This window comes from Sander lucioperca, chromosome 19 (genome assembly GCF_008315115.2).
Source record: "Sander lucioperca isolate FBNREF2018 chromosome 19, SLUC_FBN_1.2, whole genome shotgun sequence".
Taxonomy (NCBI): Eukaryota; Metazoa; Chordata; class Actinopteri; order Perciformes; family Percidae; genus Sander; species Sander lucioperca.
In genome coordinates this window covers 9,130,924-9,143,350 of record NC_050191.1, presented here as the reverse complement: position 1 = coordinate 9,143,350, position 12,427 = coordinate 9,130,924, and the positions used below count along the sequence as shown (strand labels likewise).

The window sequence follows — 12,427 nt, the reverse complement described above, 5'->3', positions numbered from 1 at the left end:
GAACGCAGCATAAATCGACGGCGAACGCGGGGGGCGGGGTCCCGTGACGTCAGGGGGTGGAAGAAAACAGCAGAGCAGGAATCAAAACAAGAGACGGACACGCCTTCGTTCTTAAAGGTTATAGCAGCTTATTCTTTTTAACTGCTTCTGTCAGAGCTGCACTAAACCCTGCCTGTCTTCCACGAGGACACCAAAAACAGCAACACAAAAAGAAAAAAACTGCAAAAAAAAAAAGCACCACTGCAGAAATGGAGTCCACAGAAATGTCAGACAGTGGTGTTGACAGCAGCCAGCGTTGATAGAGGTCGAAAATAACACTGACATCCGAATCCTGTACAATGCCCAACCAGAAGAACAACAGGGGAAAGAAAAGCAAACGCACTAACAGTAGCGGAGATGAGCAGGAAAATGGAGCCTGTGCGGCCGCAACAGGAGGCGCGGCCGCTGCCGCGGCGGCTGCTGCACCCAGACACGAGCGCTCAAGTGGTAAGAGAGGAAACGGACACAGATGTAGAAGTTTAGTGATGCTGCCCTCCTGCCAGGGGAATGCTCTGTGTTGTCTGTGCGACTGTGACATACATGCACTGCGACGTTACAAATTGCTCTACCCCCCCTCTACTTATTTCCACTCTGGAGAGAACACTGTGCCAAACATCGATTTAAAAATGTATCAATTTAGTGAGTTTTTGATTGTCGTCACATATAGGTTATATTAGCCGATCACGACTCGAGGCCTTCTGTTAATGGAGTGGATTTTTTTTTGGTCGTCGTTGTACAGTATATGTGAACCAGCAAGTACTCAACTGCACTGAAAATCTTGATTGTGTAACTGGTTTAGCTGATTTTTAAGGGCCACTGTGGTTTGCTTAGGTGCAAGCAGATTGTGGGAGCAGCAGGCAAACAAGTTGAAATGTTGTTGAAACAGGTGTTGCTTAGTGTGTTGGATGTTAGCCGATCAGTAGAGCGCTTGTTGTTTTTTCGTAATCAGTCTTTAGTCTTGTTTTAACATGTTTAGGTAGTACCCGATACGCTAAAAATCTTAAAATTGTCAGATTTATGAATGGAATTTTGCGCCTCGTGCTCTTCTTGTAAATAAGGATTATCACATGTGAAACTAGTAGGCCTACTCCTTGTCCTCAAATGCAGACTCAGCGAGTCTTAATTACACACTGAACGCATTTGAATGCCATTACATCAATATTACTGATCGATTGTTGTGACATTTTGTGTGTAGGTTACTATGCAGGCCTCAGCTGCATTTTCTTCAAGCACACCTTGACCACACAGTATCTGGTTGTGGCCTTACTCAAGGGTAATACTAACACCTCACCGCTTGTCTGCGCACTCAAGTTCAACTTCATCCCATACAGACTTACAATAGATAGAAAAAGTTACCCTGCTTTGGCTTCTTACACTTTTAAATGTGGTACACGTTTGTTCGTAAAAACAGCATCTCAGACCAGAACAGGTTATTGCACTCTAGATGTTAGTGGTACAATATAATCTGATTCATTTTATTACATCGTTATAAAGGTTGACTTGTTATACCTATATTACTCTGAAAAGGTAAAAAAATAAATGCACTAAAGTTCTATATTTACTTTTCATAACAGTTGTGTATTTTTTGTCATTATAGTTAATATCCAATCATCAACTACTTTGATGATTAATCATTAAGTAATATTTTAAAGCAAAAATGCCAAACGAGAGTGTTCTTGAATATGTAGATTTGCTGTGTTTCTTGTCCTTAATTATAGTAAAGTATATTATATTTGGGTTTTGGACTGTTGGTTGGTTGAACAAATCAAGCAATTTGAATACATTATATTGACCAAAAATAAATCTATTAATCAAGAAAATAATCAGCAGACAAATCTCTAGCTGCAGCTCGAAATGTACGTATATTTCCTTTTCAGGACAATAAAATAAGTAAAATCAACTTAGAAAACATCTTTATGGAGCTATTGTTTATTTCTGGGTTTCTGTGTCCAAGCAAGATTAATTTAAAGATTCCTTCAAGCTGAACTCAGCGTAGCAGTTTATCAGTTTTATCCACTGATATGATGAACAGGGCTAAAAATGCATTGGATAGTGTATTTTTCTCCACTGTGGTGACTTTCGAGGGAGAAAACAAAAGCGTTGACACTGTCTGTACCGGAAAAGGAAGAAGGAAACTATCCCCCGCACACACACACACCCACAGTGTATTATCATGAGCTACTTCTTGTAGAGACTGTGTGCCCACATTTGATTCACCGCCAGACTTGACAGTTGGCAGAGCTTGAATAGAGGCGCTCAGAGCTTTGAATGGCCTACTTGAATTTAATAAATCAATGGCGATGAGGCAGCAAGGACACTCATATCTCTCTTTTAACATTTTCACCTCATGCTGTGCTGCAGAAACAATGTCACTTATGGTGGAGAGACTGCTGTAACCTTACCGTTCTCTCAGACAAAACAAAAACATGTCAAACATTTAATGTTTCTAGCTTCTCAAATGTAAGAATTTCTTTGTCTTATTTTATAGTAAATTTGATTATCTTTGGGGTTTCGACATTTGAAGACATCACCTTGGCCTCTAAGAGACAGTGAGGGACATTTTTATGTATTTTCTTTATGATGATCTGTTTAATAGACCAAACAATGAATAGATTTTTCGAGAAAGAATTGGCCAAGTAATCAATATTAAAGATAATCTTTAGTTGCAGCCCTAAATTGAATACAGTTTTGCTTTGGACTAAGAAAATTAGCAATTTAAAGATGCTACTTGTTTTTTTTCTCCACAATTTTATTTGTTAGACCAAATCATTAAGTGATTATTCAGAAAAGTAATTTACTTATTATTAGATCAATGAGCCTTAAAGTCAGTAAAATTCTTAAGCTTTTTAGCTTTTGTGGGAAATTGTAATGAGAAGACAGCAAAATAACCCCCTCCCCCTGTCTTTACGCATCTAGAGGTCCAGTGTGCGACCCCACTCGGCTGCAGCTTGGTCCGCCCCATCAACATGGAGAAGGACGACTACCAGCGGGTGCTCTGCAACAGCGAGCTCTGCCCTTACGGCAACTGGATGCATCTGCAGTGTTTCTACGAGTGGGAGAGCTCCATCCTCGTCCAGTTCAACTGCATCGGCCGTGCGCGGTCCTGGAACGAGAAGCAGTGCCGGCAGAACATGTGGACCAAGAAGGGCTACGACCTGGCCTTCAGGTTCTGCTCCTGCCGCTGCGGCCAGGGCCATCTAAAGAAAGACACCGACTGGTATCAGGTGAAACGAGCGCAGGATGACCGCAAGAAGAAGCCATCTGAGAGGAGCATGGGCAGGAATGGGTCCAGTGGAGGGGCTGCAGGGCCCGGGGACGGGCTTTTTGAGGAGCCCAAGAGAAGCAAGCCACCAGGAGCAGCAGGAGGAGGAGGTAAACTACCCCACAGAGCCTCTAGTCAGGAGTTACCTCGGAGACAATCAATGGACCGTCAGAACTCTACAGAGAGAGGAGCAGCAGCAGGAGGATTCCCTACAGGAGGACCCTTTTCTCTGGGGCCTCCTCAGAAGTCTCCATGTGACTCCCCGGGACAGTCTCCTCCAACTGGTTTCCCTTTCTCCCCCACTGCTGTCTTCGGAGCAGCAGCTGGAGGAGCAGGATTGCGAGGTTCCCGTCAGCTGGGAGAGTTCCTCAAATCAGCCGTCCACATGGACCCGCAGAGGAAACACCTGCTGGTCGGGGGAGCTCTCGGTCGAGGCGGCGGCTGCTCGATGGGAGCCTCCGGCGGTGGAGCTCACCTCGACCCCGGGTCTGTAATCCCCCTGCCGCTATCCTTCGCCCTCCCGCTCCACCCCCGGCTCACCTCCGGCAATGTGGGTGACGGCGCCCACTCTCACCCAGTGCAGTTCCTGAGGAGGCTGGACCTCTCGGAGCTCCTCACCCATGTCCCTCGACATAAACTCAACACCTACCACGTCCGCATGGAGGACGATGCCCAGGCAGGCCAGGGAGAAGAGCTGCGCAGGTACACTGTAAAACATGTTTTCCCTCGGCCTGAATATGTGAGTTCATTGAACCTCAGTTAAATAATTAGTTCAAAGTTGTCTTATGCATTTTGAAAATGTAAAACTAGCTGAATTAAGTGTTGAAAACAAGTTTGAGATACTTAATCTATTAAGTCGAATCAACAAATGTTCATTCAACTGACAAAATGTACGGACAGACTTGCTTTCATTTTACATTTTCTTAGTTTGAAAGTCAGTTTTTCATCAGGTGTCGTTAGAAACATTATCTAATGAGTTGAGTTAACCCTGCACAAGTGTATTCATTCAACTCATCATTTCAAGCCAAAAGACTTCATTTGGTTAGAAAAAGAACAAATGCTGATCACAATTTTCCACATCACAAGGTGACATATTTTAAATAGCTTGTTTTGTCTAACCAACAGTTCAAAACAACTCATGATAATGTGTTCTGAATTGGTCTTAAAATAAAAACTAGAAAGTTTACTGTAAATCAAATTAACTTCAGTTTATTCCAAAACATTGTATGAGGTTTTACAGCGCAGGGCCTCTTCATTTGATTTGGTATGCTTGTTTAAAAAGATGATTCTAATAAGAAATTGATTGTTTCATTGCCTTTGTTAAGTGGTTTAACTGTAGCTTATAGTTAACGTGTTATTATAAAACCAGATTTGCCTGCTTCTCAGCCCTTTTGCTCAGTCATGTTAATTGTCAAATCATAAATACATACCTCTGACCATGTAACTTGAATTTGAAAATTAGTGATTTAACACATTTTTTGTTACATTATTATTACATTATTCTTGTCGGAAAGCAGACAAACTTCTTCGACACACAAGTTAAGTAAAAAAAACAAACATCACAGACAAAAAGTGATGGATACTTAAGTTTTTCTGAATCCTTAATTGCTTAAATTAAAAGGTGAGGCAAGACAAGTTTATTCATAATTCACCTTTCAGCAACAAGTCAATTAAATCCTTTTTATCTATCTGAAGTTCATATCCGTGCCAGCACTCATATTCATGGTGGCTTTGATGTTGCAAAAGGCCATGTTATACATATTGTAGAGAATAGGAGAAACTTAGCTGTGAATACTTCACTTGGTGAAGTTTGGTCGACTTTTTAAATCAAATCAATACGTAATAAAATAAACCTCAATAATTAGGAGAGTAAATAATGGACTTACATTTGCCTGGTGGACACAAACAGGACTCCAAATGAATGCTAATGTTTCTCCGCATCTGCTGGATGTGTAATAGGCAACCACAGCATTAATTGTAAACCATCATAAGACACTAAAGCTATCCACTGAAAAGTAGCACAGCCCCATACGCTTAGCTACCAGCGGAGCTAACTGCTAGATTAAACTGTCGTCATCTGTTTAGCTCGCCTCTGGCTCGCCTATATCAGATACACCGATGTGATTAGTGCAGCACGGCTACAAGGGCATAGTTAACGAGCATCATTACTCAATGCCAGAGTGACTCGCTGAGCAAATTCAAATTGTGCTCTCGCAAGAACTCTGGATTTCCAGGGTAGGCATAGGCTACATGTAGACTGTGAATTGACATTTATTGGCATTAGTGAGCTGTGGTCCATCATGTTAGAGGCACACAAGTTATTAGTTTTATAATGTCACTAGTATCAGCCTAGAAAATTACTCCCGGGTTAATTCTATAGATTTAGTACAACTTCACTTGTTTATAAAGTCAACTCTGAACTCTGTGTGTATAAGATAAAAGCAGCATTTCAGGGGTTATGCCAGCTTGCTAAAGTTGTTTTTGTCCATGTTGTCCTGTAGGTTTATCCTGTCAGCCCTCAGTGCGAGCCAGAGAAACGTGGTCAACTGTGCGCTGTGCCACAGAGCGCTGCCTGTGTTTGAACAGTTTCCTTTGGTGGACGGGACCCTGTTTCTCAGCCCTTCACGCCACGACGAGATTGAGTATGACGTCCCATGCCACCTTCAAGGTCAGACTTTGTGTCAAGATCATGGCGTGGGACACTAATACTAAGTGTATGGAGTTGACATAGCTCAGAATAGTGCAAATAATTTCAACATTTGATTCACAAATTTAAAAAAGATATTTGAAAAAAACCCGTGAAAAATAAGAGTTCAAACCTCTTGCTTAAAGGGTAACTACCGTTTTTTTCAACCTGGACCGTATTTTCCTATGTTTTTGTGTCTAAGTGACTGATGGGAACAATCATCTTTGAAATTGGTCCTGTATTAAGCGAGATCGCTGGAGTTGGCAGTAGCGAAACAAGCTACAATGTAAGTTAATAGGGCAATTGTCCAGCTTGTATTTACCTTCACAAAAGTGCTCGTTTTGCCGCTGACAGGCTCAGATTAACATTATAAGTGTCTGACAACATTATGGAAAGGAATTCTAAGGAGGTTCGACCTTTCTGTTAAAGACTAAGATCCTTTTTTTTAAACATAAAAACATCTGCTAAATCGCGTTCGCTAAACCCACCAGACTCCATGTAAATAAACAGTTTAGCATCGTAAAATACACTTCATTCAAAGTCGACAGAAACAAAATAAAACTATGAAAAGTCGTCTTTCCACTTTTCCAACCATCACAATTCTAGTTTTTGTTGCAATAAACACATAGTTTACCGATTTACATGTGAAAATACGTTGGGTATACACGCTAAAAGTCTGGTGGGTTTAGCGCTAGCGACTTCAGAGCTGTTTCTGGTTAAACAAAAAAGGTCTCAAAGAGGGTTTAAAGGTCTATCTCTTAAAGGATCCTTTCCATAATGTTGTCAGACACTTAGAATATCTGAGCCTGTCAATGGTGAAGGTAAATACAAGCTGGACAATTGCCCTATTAACTTACATTGTAACCTGTTTCGCCGCTGCTGACTGCAGCGTTCTCGCTTAATACTGGACCAATGTCAAAGATTGTTGTTCCCATTAGTCACTAAGGGCGTTTTCACACATGAAAGTCCGAACCAAGGTCCGGACCAAGGTTCATGTTTTTGTTACATTGTATACATTTGATCCGGTAAGTTTTGGTTTCACACTGCAGTTATGCAAGCGCACTAAAGATCTATACGTGACAAAACTACGTCCTGCCATCATCACATACGTGAGCTGCGTCTCCAGATACTTATAATTGACTGGTTTGTAGACAGGCTTCCCCGTCCTCTCGTCTCCTCTCTCTGTGTCGGAGTTTTTTCAGCTGACTGCTGCTCTCCTCTACTGCCGCGGCTCTTTTTGTTTTGTTGTGATGTTGAGAAGCAAAACACTGGAACTTTCTGGAGAATTTATTCAGAGACAAACGGAAACCTACACTGTACATTTACTACCACTTAACAAATAAACTGCTGATGTATTCTCTGCTCTGATAGCCGACAGCTGTCTGCTCTGAGCGCATTCACCGTCACTCTCACTCTCTCATGTAGCCTCCACACTAAGCACCGAGCTATTCCTTAAAGGAGCTATTCCCCGGTCTTGTAACACAAGGAGAGCCTGCCAGAGCTTCTTGTATTTGGTCCGAAAGTCCGAACCATCTAAAAAATGCTTTCACACTGTAAACGAACCGGACCATGGTTCAGTTTGGTCCGGACCGAGACCACCTCTTTTGGTCGGACCAAAATTTGGTCTTTTGATCCGGACCGTGGTCCGGGGGAGGTTTCACACCTCTAATTTTGGTTCGGATCAAACTGAAAAGTCCGAAAGTCCGGACCAAATGAGGTATGTGTGAAAACGCCCTTAAACACAAAAACATAGGAAAATAGGGTCCAGGTTGAAAAAAAAAATGGGAGCTACCCTTTAAGTTACACATTTTGCTTTGTCCCACAGTAATGCTGTCATCTAATAAATGTTTCTACAAAAAAGCAAGAGCTTGGAATAACCTTATAAAACAAAGAAATGTCTGTTTGAAGATATTATTCATAAATCTTCACTTACAAGTTAATATTTTTTTTATTAGACATGTTAGCAGTGTGGCTCTGTGGATGATAACAGGATAAAAGGTCAGTTGGTCCACCACTTTGATTGAGACTGAAATATCTCAACAACTATTTGATGAATTGACATGAAATTATGTTGGAGGATGAATCCTACTGCCTTTGGTGATCCTCTGACTTTTCCTCTAGCGCCACCATGAGGTTGACATTTTAGTTTTTTTTATGTAATTTCTCCACTTCTATTTGGATGGATTCAAGGGCGTAACTTTGGGTTCAACATTGGTGGGGTTGAGATCACCACTTTTGAACAAAATTGAAATTTTGAGCATCAAACTCTTCATTGCCTGCATTCTGGTGAACCTTTCTGCAACAATTTGTGCCTTTTCTGTATCAGTGTATGGTGCAAATGTCCTTATTTATGTAAAGAAAATTATAATAGGTTTTGGGGGGTGTGGGGTGCACTGGCCAGTTTTGATTATTGGGGGTTGTAACCCCCTCATCCCCCCTGTATATTACGCCTATGGATGGATTGCTTTAAAATTAGGTGCAGATATTCGTACTCTGTTTTTAGAGATAATCAGCAGATGTTAGCATGCTAACAGGCTAAAGAAAATGAACATGGTAAACATTATACCTGCCAAACATCAGCGTGTAAGCTTTGTTATTGGAAGCATGTTAGCATGCTGACGTTAGCAAGACTGAAGCACCACTGTGCCTAAGTACAGCCGCACAGGAAAAAAAAAAACAAGTACCATCTGTGAATTATAGAAAACACGTTAATACTATTTACACTTTGTTTAGTTTCGTAATGTAGGTACAGTGTTTAATCTGAAAACCAACAGAAACCTATCATGAAGCAAGTATTGAGTTATCAAGCTCTGGATCTGCAGGACATCAGGATTGCTTCTAATCAGGAAAAAATGAACATATTTAGTGTTTACATGAATTGCAACCATTAATATGTTATTCTGCTCAATTATATATTCACTTTCTATTTAAAAAGTCCAAGCTTTCCTTTCTATAAAGACAGGTTATGACTGGTTAATCCATCAATAAGCCTGATCCAAACTGTGTATACAGACATAAAAGGTTTTCTGCTGGCTTCTGCACAGTCCAACATGAATGTGAATTAGCACGATGGCCGCATGAAGCCTCTTTGATGTGCTGGCCCACAAGCTTTGATGTGTATGCTGCTTGATACGCATCAGCATGAAAGGATTATTTATTCTGTTTTGCATGCTTTTGTGTGGCAGGCAGAATATAAATGTTGGTGAAAGAGAAACAGTTGAATCATGCTGTACAGTTAAAAAGCAAGATTTAGTGGCCGGTTAGCTCAGTTGGTAGATCGGGTGCACATGTGCAGAGGTTTATTCCTTGACGCAGAAGGTCCAGGGTTCGAATCTGACCTGTGACGGTTTTCCTGCATGTCTTCCCCCCTCTCTCTCCCCTTTCATATCTCAGCTTTCCTGTCCAATAAAGGCAGAAATGCCAAAAAATATATATTTTTTTTTAAAAAGCGAGGTTTGATTAAAATCAGTGTTTTGTCAGTTTGCTTATCCAACGGTAGTTAACAGTTAAGGCTTTTTTTGTCTTAAGAGGGTAAAGCAAGTGTACAGGGACTTATTTTAAAACACAAGTTCACAGAAAACACACCAACAACAGAATGCATTCATGTTTATAGTGTGATTTGGATGGTAAACTGCATTGTTTTGCTCCATAGCTTCAGGTTTAGGTTTAAAGGTCTACTTGGATAGCATAGATTTAAAAATAACACGCCTAATTAAAATTATTTGTGACTATTTTCCCAAGTTTTTTTTGTGTGGCAATCATACAGAAGTTGTACAGTGCTGGGAAAGTTTCAGTTTGGTTCATGCCAGGCTGTCCTTTTAGGAAATGAAATGACTATGACTGGTAATCAGTCGTAGTCAACTTTTATGTGTGGACAGGCTTGCTTACTATCCAGTAGCTCAATCCCCCAGGCTGCTCTGGTCTGACAGTATGATAATGAGCCAAGGATGCAATCAGAAGTTTCCCTGGCTGATTAACAAACAAACTGACTGACTTGTTATTTAGTGAATGTAATACCTAACTATATTTCTTTATTTCTAACAGGCAGGTTAATGCACCTCTACGCCATATGTGTGGACTGTCTAGAAGGCGTCCACAAGATTGTCTGCATCAAGTGCAAGTCACGCTGGGATGGGAGCTGGCACCAACTGGGCACCATGTATACCTACGATATACTGGCTGCTTCACCATGCTGCCAGGTAGGAACAGATTTTTCTGACTACCATGACACATATATTCCTCTAAATCAGCAGTGAAATCAAACAGTGGTGCTTTCCAATGTTCTTGTCATTCTGTTACTCACCACAGTTAGATCTGCACTAATCAGTTTTATATTAACAATGGGTCAAATTACTATGTCTGTGTGAGAGGTGTCAAACCAACAACCCAAACTCTGCAGTTCATCTTAGCTCCATGGAACATTTTAGTGGGCATTTAGCAGCTAAAGAGACAGAACCCTTAAGAGTTGTTAGAGGCCAAAAAGAGAGCCAGAAGCGAGTGAATATTGGAATTATGCTGCGTTCCATTTACCACGGAAGTTGGAGGTCGAAACTTGGATTGACGTCACACCATAGTTGCCTTCCAGTTCTAAGTCAGAAAAATAGGGGTAGGGAGCCTCTAGCCAGGTTAGCCATTGTTAGCATTACCAGTTGCTAGCAATGCATTTTGCGTGTGCAAAAACTGTACAGTGTCCAACATTGTCAACAGATAGATGATGGACAGTACTGTGTGTACGACTGATTTAATGAGACACATGAGACAAAAGTGCTAACAGACAGTATATCCACACAGCTGTCACTACTGTTGATGCTCGGAGCAGCCATGTTGGATTGTGATGTTGGGGCGGGTGAGGTTCTCCCGACTTTCCAAGTCGGAAGTCGGACTTCAGGGGGCATTCCAATTGACATTTTCGACTTTTCAGTCCAACTGGAACGTATCATTACATATATCAGGAAACACGACTCCAAATAAATGCTAATGGTGCTCCGTATGCTGAATGTATAAATAACCAGCTTTTTGCTAACAAGTTCGCCATATGAACTCAAAACCTCATAAATTATAGATGCTACTGAAACAGAAGACAGTCAGCAACATTCTCTGTCTTGCTTTTAGTTTTAACTTCTCACTTTATTTGGCTTGAGTCAATGAATATAAAGTTGGTAAATGCTACATGTTTGAACTTGAGAACAGCTGGTGCAACCCGGGTCCAGGGTCATTGCTGTTTTACCAGTGTAGTGTTAATGAACACTGTGAGATGCAGTTGAAAGTGAGTGGACCTTTGAGTTGACCATCTTCTGAATTTCCATGCTCGAATCTTGCGCAGCTTTAATTCAGAATCAGAAAGCAGTTTATTGCCACAGTAGTGGAACTACATGGAATTTGCCATGGTGATTGGGCGCATACATACAGGCAAACATATTAAACATGAATAAGCATAAACAATAAATGCCGAAACAAAGACAAATATGTACAAAATAGTTGTTATTCAATGTCCTGTGAACTGACCTGCGTCCTTCCTGTGTGTCTGCAGGCTCGTCTCAACTGTAAGCACTGCGGGAAGCCAGTGGTGGACGTCCGAGTCGGGATGCAGTATTTCTCTGAGTACAGCAACGTCCAGCAGTGCCCTCACTGCGGCAACCTGGACTATCACTTTGTTAAACCTTTCTCCTCCTACAAAGTACTCGAAGCTTATTGACAAATGCTGTTCATGCAGGCTAGCTAAGCTGCTATTGTTGTCAATTGTTTTCTAACACAATCTAGGAAAGATTTTATTTTTTTGTGCCATAAGGTAATTTTGTTTTCTCTCTTTTGGTTTCTTTTGTAAGTATAGGAAAAAGTATGATTCTAGTTAAAAAAAAAAATTAAAATATAAGTTCCAAGACAGTATATCTCTGCTGTTAGAGAAAGGTGTAGATAAAGTGTGGAACTGACACATCAGTCAAGCAAACACATTTATCTGTGACAAGTGAATGTATCTGTATGCCAAAATTTGCTTTTATTTTAATTTTCTATCAAAAACATAAAGATGAGTCTCGAATAAAGCAGAGAAAGATATGAGTTGGTGTTGGTTTGATATCATCAAAAACCTTCCTCCCTGCAATTTTGAGGTGCTCACAAAGATCGGCAACTTTTATTACTAATCATCATCATCATCATCCTTTAGCTAGTCTTAAATGGTCACAAGTAGGTGGACAAAAAAAATCTAAAAAATCCACATCTCATAGTCAACCTGTTCATAGTATACTCATAAGTATATGTATTTGGGTAAAAAAAAAAATCCAGTGTATTCATCACATTTGGGGTTCAAAAATCTGATCACATTGTCACATGTAGGGACACACCTCCCATTTTATCACAAACATCTGGTCCACACAGGTTACATCTACAGACGGGATAGTCTATATTGACGATGTTTCATTTTCGGGATTGGTCCGTGGCCG

General features: G+C 40.8%; 1 protein-coding gene across 1 annotated transcript; it reads left to right on the top strand.

The window, feature by feature from the left end:
* The first annotated feature begins 29 nt into the window (after positions 1–29).
* Positions 30–12,044, top strand: heca (hdc homolog, cell cycle regulator). Its single transcript, XM_031321842.2, has 5 exons — positions 30–486; positions 2,956–4,003; positions 5,803–5,969; positions 10,032–10,186; positions 11,518–12,044. The coding sequence occupies exons 1-5, from the start codon at positions 339–341 to the stop codon at positions 11,680–11,682; spliced, it is 1,683 nt and encodes a 560-aa protein (XP_031177702.1). The 5' UTR covers positions 30–338; the 3' UTR covers positions 11,683–12,044.
* The last annotated feature ends 383 nt before the right edge of the window (positions 12,045–12,427 follow it).

What these genes read in the sequence shown, in the direction of transcription:
- heca (XM_031321842.2), top strand. Translation starts at nt 339, where the DNA reads ATGCCCAACCAGAAGAACAACAGGGGAAAGAAAAGCAAACGCACTAAC. An exon ending in CAGACACGAGCGCTCAAGTG is followed by an intron (nt 487 to 2,955) that starts GTAAGAGAGGAA and finishes TTACGCATCTAG; the next exon opens with AGGTCCAGTGTGCGACCCCA. An exon ending in CAGGGAGAAGAGCTGCGCAG is followed by an intron (nt 4,004 to 5,802) that starts GTACACTGTAAA and finishes GTTGTCCTGTAG; the next exon opens with GTTTATCCTGTCAGCCCTCA.